General features: G+C 39.1%; 1 protein-coding gene across 1 annotated transcript; it reads left to right on the top strand.

The window, feature by feature from the left end:
• The first annotated feature begins 676 nt into the window (after positions 1 to 676).
• On the top strand, positions 677 to 18896 carry ZDHHC18 (zinc finger DHHC-type palmitoyltransferase 18). The gene is given in 11 exon segments (XM_032227286.1): positions 677 to 1270; positions 5622 to 5704; positions 5706 to 5799; positions 6591 to 6679; positions 6681 to 6738; positions 7774 to 7776; positions 10596 to 10733; positions 11797 to 11845; positions 12624 to 12726; positions 13650 to 13759; positions 15999 to 18896. Coding segments are annotated over 11 exon segments (897 nt in total). The 5' UTR covers positions 677 to 1206; the 3' UTR covers positions 16105 to 18896.
• The last annotated feature ends 331 nt before the right edge of the window (positions 18897 to 19227 follow it).

Below are 19227 nucleotides of genomic sequence, written 5' to 3'. Positions count from 1 at the left end.
TAGAATTGGAAAGTACACTTAAATTCAATTCCTGCCCTCCTACTTGTCAAGGCTGCAAAAGATGATCACATGACCTCAGGGCAATGCACCTGTCATAATCCAGTTGCCAAGCACCTGAAGTTTGATCATGTGACTTTGGGGGAATGCTGCAACAGTTGCAAGTGTGAAAAATGGTCAAAAGTCACTTTTTTCATTGCAACAGTTGAATAGTCACTAAAGAAATGGTTGTAAAATGAAAGCTACCTGTACAGCATACCGTGGTCTATGATAGGGCTCCCAACCTGGGAACTTTGAAACCGGTGGACTTCAATCCCAGAATCCTCAGCCAGCATGCGCTGGCTGAGGAATCTGGGAGTTGAAGTCTACCAGTCGCAAAGTGGCCAAGGCTGGAGACCTATGGTCTATGAACAAGCCGTGAAATAATGATATGTATTTGGTGCCTCCACTTTCTATATTCTGGAAACAACTTCAAAATACTGAAAGGGGGGGGGGACGTGGAAAATCTCCCATCTCATAAAGGCATCATATTTCTGCATATTGTCGCCCATTCCCTTCCCTTTTCCTACACCAGAGCTAGAAAACCCGGAAGCCCGAGGGTCCTCCGTTTGGTCCTCCCGGCAAACGAGTTCCGAGTTGTATCTCGGCGGCGTCGGCGAGGCAGTAACTTAACGCGGCAGGGAAGAAGAAGGCAGCAGCAGCAGCAGGAGGCTGCCTATCAGCACGTCTGGCCGGCGCGCGCGCCGCGCGTTCTCTGTGGCGCGCATCCTCCCCCCCCCCCTCTTAAGAGAAATTGGCGGGAGCGGCCCGGTGAGGTCGCGGCCCTGCAGTGCGGGCTCCGGCCGGCTTGAGGGGGCGCTGCGCCGGGAGGTGGGTGGGAGCGCGTGTACTGCTGGCTGCTGGTTCTCCCGAGCTCCCTCCCTCTCGAGAGAGAAAGGCAAAGAGGCCCGGTCTCTGCCATCCCGGCGCTCTGGCAGCGCCGCCGCGGGGGTCCGGAGGACGCGGGGAGGCCAGCACAGCCGTCATCGCCATCACCGCCATGAAAGACTGCGAGTACCGGCAGATCCCCGGGCACCCCGGCTGCCCCCGCCGCTTCTGGACCCCCGACTCCGTGGCCGCCAGCACCGCCCCCACGACTCTGGCTCCGCGCCCCGTCGCAAGTGGGAGGTTTTTCCCGGGCGCAACCGGTTCTATTGTGGCGGGCGCCTCATGCTGGCGCGGCATAGCAGCGTCTTTCTCCTCACGGTCGGCCTCATTGTGGTCACCAGCGGCCTCTTCTCGCCTTCGAGTGAGTCGGGGGGCAAGCTTCCCTCGGGCGGGGCGTTGTGGGGCGTGAACCCTCTTCGCGTGCCTCCGTATATCCTCCTCCTTCTTTTTCTCCCTTCCCCAATAAGGTGGTCTCCAAATAGGTGGGGCTGCAACGCCCCGAAAAGCCCCCCCCCTTCGGGGATGCTAGCTGTTGTGGTCCCCCATCCATCTGGAAGCCACTAGGCCGACCAAGGGGGATGGACAGCAGCAGCACCCCACATTCTGAAATGTGTAACTGCAAGGAAAGGTTTCCTGGCAAAAACAGGGTAAGCTGCCTTGAATTCTCTTTCTGGGACTTCCTCCTAGGCAAGCTCATACAAGAGTGTGGCCAGATTTGGCTGCGAATGTTTGACTCAGGACCCTGTGATGTCAACAGGACTTTAAGTAAATGAGTAGGTGCTAACTTAGTTGAATAGAATAGGAATAGAATAGAATAAATAGAATAGGGATAAGCAATAGGAATAGAATTGAATTCTTTACTGTCCAAGTGTGATTGGACGCACAAGGAATTTGTCTTTGGTGCAGATGCTCTCAGTGTACATAAAAAGACAATACATTCGTCACGAATCCTAAGGTACAACACTTAATGATAGTCATAGGGTACAAGTAAGCAACCAGGAAACAATATCAATATAAATGATAAGGATACAAGCAACAAAGTTACAGTCATGCAGTCATAAGTGGGAGGAGATGAGTAATAGGAACGATGAGAAGACTAATAGTAATAGTAATGCAGCCTTAGTGAGGAGTTTGACAGTGGTGAGGTATTTGTTTAGCGAGTGGTGGCGTTTGGGGAAAAAAACTGTTCTTGTATCTAGGTGTGCAGTGCTCTATAGCATCATTTTGAGGGTAGGATTGAAACAATTTATGTCCAGGATGCGAGGAGTCTGTAAATATTTTCACGGCCCTCTTTTTGACTCATACATGTACAGGTCCTCAATGGAAGGCATGCTATGTCTATGGAGATTCTCAGTCATCCAGGTCATGGTTGTCCCAAAGGTGCTTTTTTCAGGAGGCAACAGGACTTTCTGGTTTTTCTTTGAAGACGTTTTCGCTTCTCATCGAAGAAGCTTCTTCAGCTCTGACTGGATGGTGGGGAATGGAAGGATTAGTGGTATACACTTTGTGGACTGGATCGACAAAATTGCTTCAAATTAGAATATAGTTCGTGGTGGTAAATCTATTACGTTAGAATTGAATTGCAGTGGAGTTAGTTTTGTTTCTTTGTTTTAGCTTTTCACATATACACTTTTTCAATTATTATAACCAATAATTCAAGACGAAGGAAATTTCAGTATAGTACTGGCACCTGCTACTGTGTAGCTGGAATCACATACATTGCACATGGAAAGCTCTACAGGTAGTCCTCAACTACGACCCACAATTGAGAGCAAAATTTATGTTGTTAAATGAGACATTTGTTAAGGGAGTTTGCCTCATTTTACAACTTTTCTTGTCACGTTTGTTAAGTGAATCACTGAAGTTGTTAGTATTACGGTTTGTTAATCTGGCTTCCCATTGTCTTTGCTTGTCAGAAGTTTGCAAAAGGTGATCACATGATCCCAGGACACTGCAACCTGTTGTCAAGCACCCAAATGTAAATCACCTGACCATGGGGATCTGCTACAATCATAAGTGTGAAAAATGGTCACAGGTCACTTTTTCAGTGCCATTGAAACTTTGAAAGGTCACTAAATGAACTGTTGTAAGTCAAGTACTACCTGTATGGATTGCTTGGTCTTAGCTTACACATTTAATAAACCATTGTCTGTGGACTGGTTTCATTTGGTGTTTCGGGGAGGTGGGAGAGGTAAAGCCCAATGCCATTGCAATGTAGGTCAGGGCTCAAGCCTCTCTTCTCTTCTCATTAATATTTACATGAAACCGATGGGTGAGATCATTCGCTGGCAAGAGATGCTGCATCATCAGTACACTGATAATACCTAGTTATACATTTCCACCACTGGGCAGTTGACATAGTGCTGATCAAGGCTTGGATGCTGTGATGGTTAAATGGGCGGAACTAACTCAACTACTTCAACTGGATTCTGACAAGACAGAGTGACTTTGGGTTTTTGGTCCCCCAGGGTCTTGTTATATCATCTTTGACTGTCAATGGACTTACATTCCCTGGAGTTTACTGGTACACAAGGACTTATGGCTTCTGCTCAAAGAACAGGTGGAAGTCCTGCCTAGAGGGACATTTACACACCCTTCTTTTGTATGCCAGTTGTACACTTTCCTGGACCAAGGCCTTTACTCATGATATTTTGCTACCAGATACGCATCTTTGCAATTTCTGTTTTTACTTCAATGTGCTCTATATGGCACTACCTTTGAAAACCACCCAGAAGCCACAACTGAGCCCCTACATTTGCTTGCATTATTCTGTTGTGCAAATTGCACTGTCTTCCAGTCTCTTTCCAAGTGCAATTCAAGGTGCTGATTATTATCTTTAAAGCCTTAAGTGGCATGGGACCAAGTTATTTGCTGGACTGTAACTGCCCTTCCCATTAGATCAGATAAGAGGCAGTTCCAGGTTTCTTCCATGAAATATTGGACTCTATTGGTACCTAAGAACCATGCCCCTATCTTACAGAAAACTGCTCCCTCCCCAGTAATCCAACAGGCCTCCACCCTTTTAGTCTTCCTGTAAGCCATAAAACACTGGCTCTTCGTTCAGTAGAGTCATGGGTCTGTGGATGTTGCTGGGGCATCTCTTGGATGATTGAGGTGCTGGCTTTTTAGTTTGTTTTTTGTGTAATTGTATGGTGTTGCAAGTTGCCAGAAGTTTGCTTATGAAATGGACAGCTATACAAATTGTTCAAATAACAAACCTGAAGGAATATTCTTCCAATGAAGGATAATTTAATAGGGAAGTGATTACTCTGTTCTGAGAAAATAAGGCATCTTATCTATTATATAGTTGTTTATGGTGAAACAGTGGAAGTGGACATGGTTAATCAAGAGGATCATTAATTACAGCACATTAGCTAAAGAATAGCATTAATTTTTCCAAACTTGTGAGATATTTTAGAGACCTTGATTTTAGGTCTCTAAAGCCAGATTTAGTCATAGGTTCAGGTAATCTTGCAGAAATAGAACTTAGAATTTTTTATCGTGCAAGTATTTAATTGATGACAATAAAAATAATAAAAAAAGAGATGAAAAAAAAAATAAATATAAATACAACCATTGATGCTAGTTTTCTTTTACTTCAAAGGGTTTAAATAATTTATAATTAATTTAAAAAACAGCATCCAAGCTGATTTGACTAACTGGTTGAAACAAATCTTTCTTGGTTTGAAGAAATACATTGCAAAGTTCATAATGAAAGAATGGCAGCATACAATTGGGGGAGCTGTGATTAATTTTATAATCTGGAGAATTAAGAAAGTTTCAGACAATATTTTTAATTGCAGTTTATTTTAGTTAGTTACAAGACTAGCCTTTCAGAACAACATTTAGCTAGAAATAACATTTTAACATTGACATTTCTTATTTGGTCATATCCTAAAATTAAGTAATTGGTAGAACCACAATTCTGTCTGTAACTTTGAGAATATACAACAGATGAGGAACATTACAATCACATAAGAAAATCTTAAAATAAATAAATGCATAAATAAATGTTTATAGTCTAAAATTTAAAGCTGACATCTAGTATTGTTTGGCCTCCCTAGAGCATGTCACCAAAATACCTAATGTTTCACTTCAAACAAATATTTTTCTTTCCCTCTAGGGAAAACATTTGGAGACAGATATTTGCTGCTTTAAAACTACATTTTACAGTTTTAGAATTTTGTATAGTGAAGGCATCTTGCATTGCAAGAAGGTTTCAGGTGTGGAGTCAATGATCTTGGGTAGGGAGAATTGGCAGTTGTCATTTGACATACTTGGGAAAGTTTTAGAGGCACTGCCCCACAGAACACTAGGCGTGAGACCCATACTTGTTAAATTGGGCTCTACATTTCAGTTGAAACTAGGCTATTGTAAGCTTGTATTGCCTGAACTCCTTGACTCGGTGAATGGGCTAGCAGTAGTAGCGTTTCTCAGATTTATGCACAAAATGTTTTTACATAGCCAATTCAAAGAAAGATATCTTATTAATACAGTCAGATATAGTTTTATCTGCTATAATTCCTGTCCGTGAGATAGGTATCTTGTATCTTTTCCTAAGAGCTTTAGACAGCTAGGCAGGTTATGATATAATATTTGTTAGTTGAAGGAGGCAGCTTGGCTAGGAAAAGAAGCCAAGCAATGAGTGGAAAATTTGTGTGATGAATAGAAATTCAGTATTCAATAATGCAATAATGTTTTCTTTACTTTCAGCTGTCCATTCCTGGCTCATAACTTGACCATAGCTATCCTATCATTGCTGGCATCCTGTTTCTTTTTTGGTCATCAGCTGTTTGTTACAAACCAGCTTCAGAGATCCCGGTATTTTGCCCAGAGCCACCCCCAGTGAAGCTGCAGATCTGGAGAAATGGATTGGTAAGGCTTATTACATTTCTTTATGGAAAAATATATAAGGGATCCTATTATGGTATTTATACAGAATTGTCATTTTGGCATTTTCATTCTTGAAATTATCTATAGAAAGTATACATGTAGAGTCAGTCAGGGCCACTTTATCCTTTAGTCTTTGACTAATTCCAATAATTAGCCTTTAACTAGTTGATAGGAATCCATAATCTAATAGTTACACATTTACTTCTGAAACTTTTGTATATCCTGGTTCTTTCTTTGCTTGAACTTACAGCAGGCTTATATCACCATAGTATGTAGAACCTAGAGCTATCATATTCACAAAATGACATATGATCAGTCAACTTTTTCATAGTTTTAAAGTAGTAGTTGCAGAGATATTGACAGAAACAATGAAGAAAGGTCTGTTTGGATTGTCCTTTTCCTGGGCCTTTTTAAAATTAATTTACACCAACTTTAAGTGAATGATACTGAATGTGGATTGTTTGAAACATCCCACTACAGTGCATCTCGAAAATCATAACAGTGCTTAGATATGAAGATTAACATATTTTTATATATTAGTCACTGAAAGAATTGCTTCAGGAGTGAATTCTATTTTCATTTGTGGCCTGCTACAGTTCAGATAACATGCTATCATTTCAGAAAGACAGCAATGAATGATGTGGATGGGTTGTTTGTATCTTAGTTTAGGTGGAGACTTGTAGAAGGTTATCATATGCAATCAGTCCTTGCTTTAGTCTGGTATTAGTCAAATTTTGGATGAGTCTAAGAGGTGAATATTTTTGATTTCACAGACAACCTCGGCACTTCCACTTATCGGCCACCTGCCCGAACCATGGAAGTTGTAATAAACAAGTATATGGTGAAATTGAAATATTGCTACAACGTGTAAAATGTTCCGTCCACCCAGGACTTCCCATTGCAGTGTCTGTGACAACTGTGGTTGGTAAGATCAGAGTGAGACTTTTATCCTGTGAACAATCAGGATTATCATTTCCATTAAAGTTATTTTCTGCTTTTGTTGAATGCAGAAACATTTGAGTTCACATTTTGTGCTGTATGTTCTTTGTTTAAATTTGATTGTTCCTCAGAGGATAATTCTGAGTATAATAGGGAGAGATTTCTCATTCTGCTTGTGTTTAGGAGTATTTCCTAAGATAGAAAGATTTCCAGTTCAGATAGACGCTTCCTAAAACTCACATAAAATGATTCAAAAAGAGGATGATCAAGTTTTTTTGTGATGCCTGCTGTTCAAAAATATGCCTGGATCCTTGCGTGTAAAGTTTGAACCTTGCCTTCTTGGAGCTGCAAGACATATTTAGAAAAAGTCTGAGCCATGAAGAATAAAAGGACATTGAATATGATTTTGCTTCAAAATCAGCAAGATTTCAGACCTCGTTGATTCTTTTTTTTCTTTCCGAATCGTCATTCTTTCTACTTGTCTCTTGTCAAACAAATTGTCACCCCAATAACATCCCTCTGAAAGAGTAGCTACTTCAGGTTGGAAAGCCTACCGTATATCTCTCTATTGAAGTGCTATAACAGTTAAAGTACCTGGTGTAAGATATAGCTGGCCTTTCTATATGGTCACAATATGAATATGTATATTGATTACAGAGCATCCGCTGGGAAGAAAAGGTGAATGGATGAATGTATGGCATTAATAACTGACTTTTTAAATACAACTGGCTGCAAGCAAGGATAAGTGACGGGCAGATATTAAGAATGATGAGAATTACTGAAAACCTAAAGAGCAAAGAAGTAGCAAGCCATTTCCACTTCTTGCTCTTCATTTCTTTCATTTTTGAGGCATTTGTAATAATGAAATATTCCTGTAGCACGTTAGTTGGGAAGAATAGTTACAGGCATATCAAGACATGACCAAAGCATGGTCCACACCCCAAAAAACTAACCTTGCCAGGATGTATCACTCTTTAGGGCAAGGGGAAGGTATGGGTGAGGCAGTCTACTTTGAAGTAGGTCATCGCATTCTTGAATTGACATTTCCCCTCTTTTTGAAGCGATGAGTTTTCTTTAACGAATCCAATCTGAATACAAATCTGCTTTATCAGCTGATTTCATGTATAGTCATGGTTTCAAACAAAGGAGCGAACACAGTTATTGAGTCAAGAGCTATGTGACTATACCTGTGTTAGATTGCATAGCAAGAGAGGACAGGCATATCTGACAAAGCCAACAAAAGGGTTTTGCGATGAGAAATGGTGAAGTGTTCACATATATAATGTCTTTCTCCAATGTACCTTAAGCAGATTGTGAAAAGGAAGAGATAGAATCCAAGGGAGCACACGATAAGCTGTAAATAGAGCGGGTAAAATTAGAGTTTGGATGGCATTGGCATTTCTTGAATAAGTAAGATAGCTAATCGCTAATGTTTGAAACTTAATTTGCCTGGCTATAATAATGCTATATATTGAGGAATACACATTTTAACAGAGTTGTTAATACCCAAATGTTGACTGATTGAGATCAAGTTCCTAATAATTTACCTGTTAAAAGGTGAAATTGTGGAAGGAAATGGACTTTGAATATTATCTATGAGTTCATACTGGCTCTGCATATTAGGATTTTTTCCCAAATGCCTCAGCTACATTTGCAATGCAAATGCAAGTTAATTGCTTTGATCCTTCATGTGCTTTCATCCTTCATATGGGTCCATGATATCAGAGGAACTGTCTCACCCTGATGGACTAGCCCATCCCATTCATTCCAGAAGAAAGGACCTATTTTAGATCTCTTTAACCAAGAATTTCAGCTGGCAGGTCCAGGGGATAAGCCCTTTCTGCTGTGGCTCCACCCTCTGGAATATTCTCCCACTGGGGGTGGGGTCTACCCCCACACTCCTAGCCTTCTGGAAGACACTAGAAATTTGTCTCTGTTACTTGGCCTGGGCCCCTGATAGGGACCTGTAGCATTGAGGGTGGCTGATCAAGTAGAGAAGATCAGCTCCAGGCCACCTATCATCTTGCTTTTTAATTTTTCTATTCATTTTTCTAATTTTAATTGTTTTCTATGGTTTTTTAACATTAATTATATTGTAAGGCAATAATAAATAAATGAATTAATGTAACAAATCAATTACCGTAATATTTCCATCAAAATGCTAGGCAGTTGTCAAACAGATTGAAAGTTCTAATGGTTTTATCACAGCATTATGATTTTTCCAAATATGCAGACAGGAGTATCAAGGGAAAGGGGAGCTATCAGGGAGCTAAGATAATCTATTTTAAAAGTAGAATAATAACAGAGGTATAAATATATATTCTTTTCTTGTATCATAAATGAGCTTTCTTTGCTATATCCCAGCATTGAATTGATTTGGATGTGTTAGAAATTGTTCTGCCTTTTTCCAGAGTGATTCTCTGGGAGAAATTTCACTGTGGCCCAAAGAACCACAATGCTTTTCTGTTCCTAGTTTATTTACCTTTAGTTGCCAACTCATTTTGACACTGTCATTTCACTACTTAGTGAAAAAAAATGTTTCACTGCATTTACTAAAATGCTTAGTCCTTCTTTTTTACCCCTAAGCCCCAAAGGTTTGCCAATGTATAGCTTTGTAAGCTGCAAATAATTAGTTTCCTACTTGTTGCTACTTCAATAAATCTGATGAACGTATCTGCGAGTTGGGTTTCTGGAGAAACGCATATTAGAACTGATCCTCCCGCCTATTATCTTGTCTGTCCCCAGTGTCCTCTACAGTCTATTTCTGGCAGTTCAGTACTGGGGGGAAGCTGGTATTATGTGCATTACAAGTAAATCTGGCATCCTGATTTCTGAACAAACACGTTAACTCTGGTTGAAGGACTTCTATGAATGAACTTTTCATGAACTTTTCATTCCCTTTTCATTCAGTTATATCTCTCTCATTCTAATACAATGGTAACTAATTCCCTAAAGCTAGTAGTCAAATCTCAATTCAGTATTCTTGAATACAAGCTGTTGATATTTCAGCAGAGAAAGCTAGCGTTGATCGCTTTCAGAGAAAAGAAAATTTAAAAGCCGTAAAAGACTTCCGGTGGGTCCAGGTTTTTTTGGCAAGGTTTACCATTGCCTACTTTTGGCCCAAAGTCATATAGCTGATTTTGTGCCTAAGGTGGGCCTAAAACTTACAGTCTCCCAGTTTCTAGCATGATGTCTTAATCACACCAAATGGACTCATTTAATATTTTAGAACTCTCTTTACATACACATTAGCAAAAGAGAGCCTCGTCCTAATGTGTTGTTTGTTTGCAGTGTTTACGTTCCATTTTTTCTAAGAATTCAAAAAAACATATACAATAGTCCCCCTCCAATTTTATTTTAATAACTTTATGAACTAAGTAAGACAGCAAGAGATAGTAACTGACCCAAAGCCCCCCAGTGAGTTTCATGACTGACCGACTATAGACTTGAATGGGGTCTTTTGGAATCCAGCATTAACCATAGATTACACTCATCCTCTAAAATTGTTTTCTGCATCACTTGTAAGATACATGAGGGATGCGTACAAAGAGTGTCATTCTGGGAAAATATCACTTTGGGAATTTCATTTCCTTCCAGATCACAGTATACCTTTTTTGGACCACACTGTTGCATTGACAGTTGTATAGTGTTTAAAATAAATTTTCTGGAGCAGAAGTGATTGTAGCCGTTCTGAATGTAATTTTCTAAATAAAACTGGACCAAATAAAAGTGAGCCAAACCATCCTTGGCACATCTCTGATCTATGAGTATGACTGATCCAGGAAAGTTGCTTTCAGAGATTCCCTTTAATACTGTGTTTTTGTTCCTTTTCCCCTCAGAACGATTTGATCATCATTGTCCCTGGGTGGGCAACTGTGTGGGGAAGCGGAACTATCGATTCTTCTATGCCTTCATCCTCTCTCTCTCCTTCCTAACAGCCTTCATCTTTGCTTGTGTCATCACCCACCTTGCTTTGCGTAAGTATGGCCTGTTGTCAAAGTTGAATTTTACAGCGCTCTAGGAAAGTGTGAGGAAGTTCACTGTGTCTTAAGTCACAACTGAAGAAAGAATTGTTTAGAATAGATGTGTGTGAACTCTGATTCCAAATCTACATTGGCCCTTCCTAACCCTCAGATTAACCCTCAAATTGGGACGTGGTGTCTCAGTGGCTAAGACACTGAGCTTGTCGATCAGAAAGCTCAACAATTTGGCAGTTTGAATACCTAGTACCACATAATGGAATGAGCTTTCATTACTTGTCCCAGCTTCTGCCAACCTAGCAGTTCGAAAGCATGTAAAAATGCAAATAGAAAAATAGGAACCACCTTTGGTGGGAAGGTAACAGCGTTTCGTGCGCCTTTGGCATTTAATCATGCTGGCCACATGACCCTGGAGACGTCTTAAGAAAGCGCTGGCTCTTCGGCTTTGAATCAGAGATCAGCACCGCCCCCTAGAGTCGAGAACAATTAACACATATGTGGGAGGGGAACCTTTACCTTTAACCCTCAGATACAAACCCAAGAATCTCCTGAAAAACTGTCGTAGTATTTTTAATGAGGGCATTTATGAAATATGTGGAAAGTAATAATAGCTACAATAAATAAATTGTAAACTGAATGTGGGCCATAAAGTAGCCAAACAAAGATGTGTTTATATTTATATTTACCTACGTGTGCGCATGTGCGCACACACACACACACACACACACACACACACACACACACACACACACCAACCCTATATATTGACCCTTTCCCAATCCTAAGCATGTTGGATTACAACATCTTTAGTTCACAAAATCACATTTCAAGAGGGAGTTACTTGTATGGCTCAAAACCTCTTTTCTATCTGAGATCCTGGGGATCAGCATCAGTTTAATCTTCTGTATGTTTTTGTGATTAGAAAAGGAAAATAGGAAAAGGAAGGAGTATCAGATATGGTTCACCGCCTTGAGTTATTTATAACAATAATAAAGGCAAGATTTTTTAAAATTTTTTTAAAAAATTCCTTCCTTTATCTCAATGTCTGTTTGCTTTGCAGGCTCCCAGGGAAACGATTTCCTCACTGTTTTGAAAACAACACCAGCAAGATATCCTTTCAATATCTGTTTTTTCCATCTCCCACTTAAAAACGCTTGATAGTGTTTTTTTAATGTATTCAACAAGAATTGATCATAAATGGGAATCTGAGTAGTTCGTGGCAGTGATAGTCCTAACACATGTAGAGAATGTAAAATGGAAGTTGGCTGACCTAGGCAATGAAGAAGACTTTCTCCCAGACCTTTTGTTCCTCTTCCCTTTTGGCAGGTGTTTCGATCTATCCTAAAATCATTGGTCCATGCAACTTGGTGACTCAAAAACCGTAAAAATAAAACTCCAGTGCCCTCTGTTAGAGGTCATCCTTTGGTGATGATTAGCTGAGGCAGGCCTGTCTCAAATTTAATATCTCAAAGCCAGATGGGGACTTTTTGATTTCCCCAAGGTTTTTTCAATCTGTGTTTTGACTTGACTGTGTAGCTGTGCTGTTGTTGCACTGTTTCACTCTGTGGCTATCATTTGCTTTATTGCTCATGGTTTAGCTTTGTCTGTAAATCCGTTTTGAAAATCTTTTAAATAGGATTAAATAGCAAAGTATTAAAACAGCTGGGGACTCTTCGTCCTGAAGTGCGGAATACATTTTCCCCTGATGAATTTATTGTATCATTAATTACATCTTTGGTTTATTTGTATATCATCTTTCCCTAAAAAATTATGCTGAAATGGCTCTGATGCATTTGGTGGGTGGTGACTAGGAGTAAAACTTTGGCAGAACTTCAGCAAAATGAATGCTCCTCAGTCACAAGTATTATTCCTTAATTCCTAATTTACTCTGTTGGAATTGGTGATTTGTTTTTTTTCAGTCTGGTCTATTTTTGGCCTCTCAGGGTTTCACACTTACTTAATTGCCTCCAATTTGACAACCAATGAGGATGTGAGTAAAGATATTATTTTCAATGAATAGAAGTTTAACATTCCAAACAGCCATCACGACAGCTTTAAATCGGTTTCTTGAAAGGCACAAGATTATGCTTAAAATATTTTGCTTTGTTTTGTTCTAAAGCAGAGTGACTATAACATTTGTTGTTGGTGAAAAGATAGACATTTCTTCATTCCAAAATAAGGAAAAAAGGCCTTTATTTCTAGTGAAAAGATTTTATTAAATGTTCTAATTTTTAGATCAGCCAACTCATAGCCTCTCATAATGTCTAGATGGCATAGCCAATGATTTGGAACAGCTAGCCTTTACTTAAATTAATAAATGTTTCAAGATATCGGTGACGGGAAGGGACATGTGATATCACAACCCAGTCATTTATGTACCTGTATCTGATACCAGGATATAAATATTTTTTGGGTGTGTGTGTGACCTTATCGCAGACACTTATGGCATCAGTTCTGTAACCTGAATTCTAGAGGTGGTATTCAGCAGGTTCTGACCAGTTCTGCTGAACTAGTAGCGGAAATTTTGAGTAGTTCGGAGAACCGGTAAATACCACCTCTGACTGGCCCTGCCCCCATCTATTCTCTGCCTCCCGAGTCCCAGCTGACTCGGGAGGAAATGGAGATTTTTCAGTATCCTTCCCCTGGAGTGGGGTGGGAAAGGAGAATTTACAGTATTATTCTCCTGCCACGGCCATCAAGCCATGCACACCAGCCCACAGGTCACACCCACAGAACTGCTAGTAAAAAAATTTGAATCCCACCACTGCTTAATTCCTACGCATGCATGTGCAAATATATCATGGAGACTAGTTTTATCTCTCGTATAGTTAACTGTGGCTCTTCTAAGTAAAGACAAAACAGAAAAAAAAAATCTGGACGTTTCCTAACCAATTAATCTCTTTTGGATTGTAGCTCAAGGGAGCATGGTCAAATAAGAGAGGTTCTGAATTTGCCAACCCCTATAGCCATAAAAGTGTCCTAACCAACTGCTGTGCAGTGCTCTGTGGGCCATTTTATCCCAGGTAAGGAAACATGATCCTGCGGCTGCCTCTTGTTCCTTTCCTGTGCAGCCATTCATGCAGGTAGGAAAAAAGAGAACAGCAGTCAGTACTTTATGATCATGAGAATGAGCCATCATTCACATAATGAGAAATATATACTTATTGTAAAAATGAGAGTTAAGTGGGGGAATTTGGTGTCTTGATTGATACCATGATAGTTCCCTTTGTTTAAAGCATTAATGCAATGTATACCTTTATGTAAATTATGGACATAAAACCAAAACAGAAAGAAATGAAAAAGGAGAAAAGAAGAATGCTAATGAAGGGCTAAATATTAAGTTTTAAAACATATATATTGCTGTGTGAAAGTGGTTTTCTGCCAGAAACAAAAGTTCTAAGTTTGCAATGGTTTTATGCCTCCTCTTGAGGCAACTACTTTTGCCAGTTTAATGGTTGTCCTAATCATTGAAATTTGTTACCATACAATTTAATGATGTCAGTCTTCATCGGAAAACCTCATTCTGGCAAATGGCTTATATAGACAATAAAAACAAGCCAATTCTGCCTGTGAAGTTACAGTTTAGAATGTAAGAAAGAAAAGTGATGAAGAGACACAACAGAAGCATCAGATCTTACAATAAAACCAGGTGTGAAAAATGTTCTGTTTGGGAGATAGACTATTCTGTTTTTCTCCAGACCACTTTGATCTGGCTGTTCCTGTGGTTGGTTGACCCATTTCCCAAAGTTTATAATTCCCAGAATGGCAAAGTGATCCAGAATATTCCAGTATGATCTACCTCTGAAACAAAATATTTTCAACACTTACAAAATAGCACAGGTAGTCCTCTACTTACAACCACAATTGAGCCCAAAATTCCTGTTGCTAAACAAGACAGTTAAGTGAATCACTGCAGTTGTTAAGAGAGCAGCACAGTTGTTAGGTGAATCCAGCTTCCCCATTGACCATGCTTGTCAGAAGTCACAAAAGATGTGTTTACCTGACCCCAGGACACAGCAACCTTCATAAACACATGCCAGTTGCTAAGCGGCCGAATTTTGATCATGTGACCAGGGGGATGCTGCAACTATCATGACAGTGAAAAATGGTCATAAATCACTTTTTTTCAATGTCATAACTTCAATCCCTAAACAAATGATTGTAAGGCAAGGACTACCTGTACATATAATGAGCTGCTGGAATGAAGACAGACATTCAGAAAGATCAGCTGTTTGGAACTAATCTTTAAATAGAGGTGATGGAATATCCTATTTCCATCTTCTGCTGCTATAGCTTTTTAGGCAAAAATGATGATGTGTGACAATTGCAGTGAGGAATTTTCACTTAGCATACAATTTCTTGTAGATCAGAGGCAGCATTACACATTCTAGGTAATCCCATCATAAATCCTTGTTTAGTGGCAAGGAGCAGAATTAGGCAAAATAAAGGATTATTTCAAAACTTATTTTGAGATGATAATAATAAAAATTATATGGAGAATATGTACAGTACAAATTACCCATTCTGTATTTTGGAAGGATAGTTTGAATGAAGTCTTAACATTTCTGTCTGTTTTTTTTTTCCTGGTTGACCTTAATACATCATTTATTTCTAGAATTGTAATGGAGAATAAGTTATAATATTATGATGGAATCCTGACCTTGAAAAATGTGTTTAGTATTTAGCAATTTTAAAGTAATTTCAATAGAATTCTGTATTGTATAAATCAAGTAGGGCAGAGTTGAACCATATTCATTTTTTTGTCTCTTAAATGAGGGATTGAAGGTATTTTATTATTATTTTTCAAATGTTGGCTATTCATTTATATAGCTACCCAGCTCACAGTTTATAGCTTTTTTTCTGAAAAATGCCATGGGCATTTGATAAGTTGAATTTATTTGATAGTTTTTCCAACTACCAAAAGTAAATTCCAAGATTTTACTTTTCAAAGTTCAGATCAACAACTAGATCTCTCCGTATGTGGACCACTTCCCTTTGTACTTCTATGTAATTCCTTAGTAAATTATATCAAATTTCTTGTTTGTGATTGAAAGCCTAGTTGGAATTCTCATCCAATCCCTAATAATGAATTGATGGGATAAACGAGAGAATTGTTGTTGCTTAATTGTTTTAGCATTATTTCTTATTTACATAATTAAGTATAATCTTTATTGTCATTGTACTTACATACAACAAAATTGGTTAATTAATCAGTAATCTAACCTTTTCTCCCCTTTTTCTTCCCACGTTTGAATTGTCTAGTTTAATAGATAGAAGAGGATTTGTTCAGGCAGATGCTGGGACTCCCTCTACTCCTAAGGCTGAAATCCCTTCCTTTGGAACAAAATCTGATGCCAGCATGGTATGAGCCAACACTTTAGCAACACTGACATACATATCTTATGCCTACCTCCAGCTGGTGCCTCTCCTACCTTTTACCATTATCTGGGCTCAGGTAGACAGCCTGATGGAGCAGAATCTCCAGAATTCCTATTCCAACCAGAGGCCGCCACCTCTTGCATTGATTTTTAATTGGTTTCATTTTAAAAAAATATTTTTAAAATGTTTTAAATACTTAACCGGCCATTGTTCATTGCTGCAGTTAAGCCTCTAGGTAGGAGCTGCCATAATGTTGAGGGTTAAAATACTTAGAGCAGAGAATGCAGCTGGTTGGGAGATTCCAGCTTCATGAGAAATATCTTTTATTGGAGGTTTTGTTGAAAAGATTGGTAGAAAAAGGCATAGTTACTTTGCATATGGAGCTGTTATAACAGAAACATCTCCTAAAGTATTCCGCATACTTTATTTGTTCCGACAATATTAATGTTACACTGTTGTTCCTGCCATTTTGCCCGAATATTGCAAAGAATAACTGATGTTCCTTAAACTGTAACATGAATCATTTGAAGACCCAGCTCTACCTTGCCTCACCAGCAAGTATTGCCTGAAGTTAGCCTGAGTGGCTGTTTTGGGGAGAGGGTAGAAGTTCCCTTTCTTAAAGAAAGTCTACAGAAGCAGAACATTGTTTCTCAGTCTGGGAATTGACTCAGGATTGTCCTTGTCTATTTCATCTGAATCAGGATCAGAACACTAAGCTTCTAGAGGTTATTTATTGAATAGTCGGAATGAAAATTAAAGAGAGCAGTTGGAAATTCTTAAATTATGTCATTCCAGATGAGTTGTATTTACCTGGTGCATCTGGACAGCTGAGCCACTTTTGTATTGGGTTTGGAGAGTTTTATAAGTAAGGCATGTGGACTAAAGGCCATTTCAGCAAAATCTTCATGTATACAAAAGCATTTTCCAAAACAGAGTTATTATAAGAAGTCCATTCACTTGGATCTCTGATCATTTCTTTAAAGAAGGAGGGATCCTGCTTCCTCGTGCTGAATTTTTTTTACAGTCCCACAGTTTCCATCCCATGGCAAGAGGGAGCCCTTGCCTATAGAGGGAAACTAGATACTTGAAATGTGTTTATTAAAGCTGCTGGGAATTTTTGCACAAATTTTATAGTTTATATTCTAGCAATGTTATTTTGTCTTCTAAAAAGATCATTTTTACTGTCTGTAAACCTGTGCCCAGAAGATTTTTTTTTAAGTGTTATATCTTATTTCTTGGCTTTTACCAGCCAGTAGGAGGAAATGGGGAACTTGTAGAACTTGCTCATCCAATGTGTTAGATTTCATTTCTTGTACTGTGTTCAAAAACATCTAGAAACTACCTGGATGGGTTAATCAGCTATGCAACAATAATATTCTCCCTGTTGACCTTTGAAATCTGGGGTTTACAAGAAATTGAATAGGATTTTATATTTCCAAGAAAACTAGAATAAGCACATAAGTGTTTTATGCATCCTGCTTCTGCAGAAGAACCGAGAAGCACCCTCTTTGTGTAAAGAAAAAAAATGCAATCACTGTGGTCAGGAGTTTCCCACCATGCCCACCTTTCTGCCAATATATTCCATTCACTGTTGTGGGCTGTGTTTTGAGTAACTCCATCACATTCAGCAATGGAAACCACTGCTCTGGGCATCTGGCTGATGTAGATAGGAAGACTGAATTGAAAAGCAAGCTGAATCATGACAACTGATCTGCTCATCTGTAAGTTTATTTTTGCACCCTTCCTAAAATATTTGACATTACTAGAAGGAATAATGCTGTCTTCAACATGTCTGTCCTAAATTGGAGCACTTCATGAAGAAGAAGAAAGCCAATAACTGCTAAGGCATTTCTTTTCCTGTTTTATATTTTGGTTGGTTTTTCCAACAAATTAAAGTTGCAAGAATGGGTAGTACATATCACCCTTTCTGAAGTTTGAGTCTGATTTTAAAATCAGCTGAGGCATTAGGCAAAAGCTATTTAGGAGTTCTGATGAGGTGCAGAAGTTTCCACAGCAGCTTCCAACAGCTAAATCTGGCTGCTGTGATATGTGATATAATTGTATTTATATTCTGATGCATGCCACACCTAGGGGAGCCTCTGTATAACTCTCACAATCTCCAGAAGTATTGCTGATCTGAGGACTCCACTTTCTGACCTCTGTAGAGCATAGTTCTCATTCTGGGGCAGTTACAAAGGCTTTTGAAAGGATATGCTGGCTGATGTACGGGAGAGTATATTTATTCTGCTCCATTTAGATAAGTGCCAAGGCTGGGGTATTTTAATAATAGTAGGCTTAAACCTAAAGGTTGAATCTGCTACATCATTGGTTCTGCCCTGTAAGATCCCTGGACTCAGTGGAGAAAATATCTGTCTCTGCAGTCCTGGTTTCTATCACCTTGCATGTCTCTGAACAGCTGAACTGCTCTTGTTCCCAGAGCAGCCACTTACATGTGAGAGAAGTTGGCTAATGGAACCCAAATGGATCTTGGAGCTACAGTAGGTGCTCAGAATAACGTGGTTTTGATCTCAAAAGGCTGCTCATAACTTATTTCTTTCAGAAATTTAATCAGAAAGGGAGGGTGGAAAGATAATCCTGGAAGAATTTTTATTGTTAGGAAAGAGAAGAGTTGTTCTTATTGAAGAAAAGTTTGTGTTGCTCTCTAAGGCATTACTGTATAACTTGGCGGGGAAAGACATTGTAGGCAGTGTTCCATTTGTGTGGGAAACACTCTTACGATTACTACATCTTTTGTAATAAAAATGTTTTTTTAAGAGCTAATTGTTTTCAGTTTTATGTTTCCATTTTCTTTATTTGCTAAATTAAGACAATTAGTGTTTGAATGTCTTCTAGACCAAGAGGCTGAATTTGGGCAATTTCAGGGCTGCTGATTCTGGAATTCAGCAGGCATAGAAACAGATGCTGAACATATTCATTATAATAAAAGGTGGAGATTGGAGAAAGAGGAATCTGTTTAATGGAAGTTCTGTTTTAGTGTATTGCTTCAGAGTTGCTGTAACTAAAGTTAGTCAGAAAGAATGCATTTAACTGCTCTCACACAGCAGCTGTGTGCTATGTCTGTCTTCTCTCACTTCCCTATCACCCCTCAGCC

Source organism: Thamnophis elegans, chromosome 12 (genome assembly GCF_009769535.1).
Source record: "Thamnophis elegans isolate rThaEle1 chromosome 12, rThaEle1.pri, whole genome shotgun sequence".
NCBI classification, from domain to species: domain Eukaryota; kingdom Metazoa; phylum Chordata; class Lepidosauria; order Squamata; family Colubridae; genus Thamnophis; species Thamnophis elegans.
This window is presented reverse-complemented; position numbering and strand designations above follow the sequence as displayed.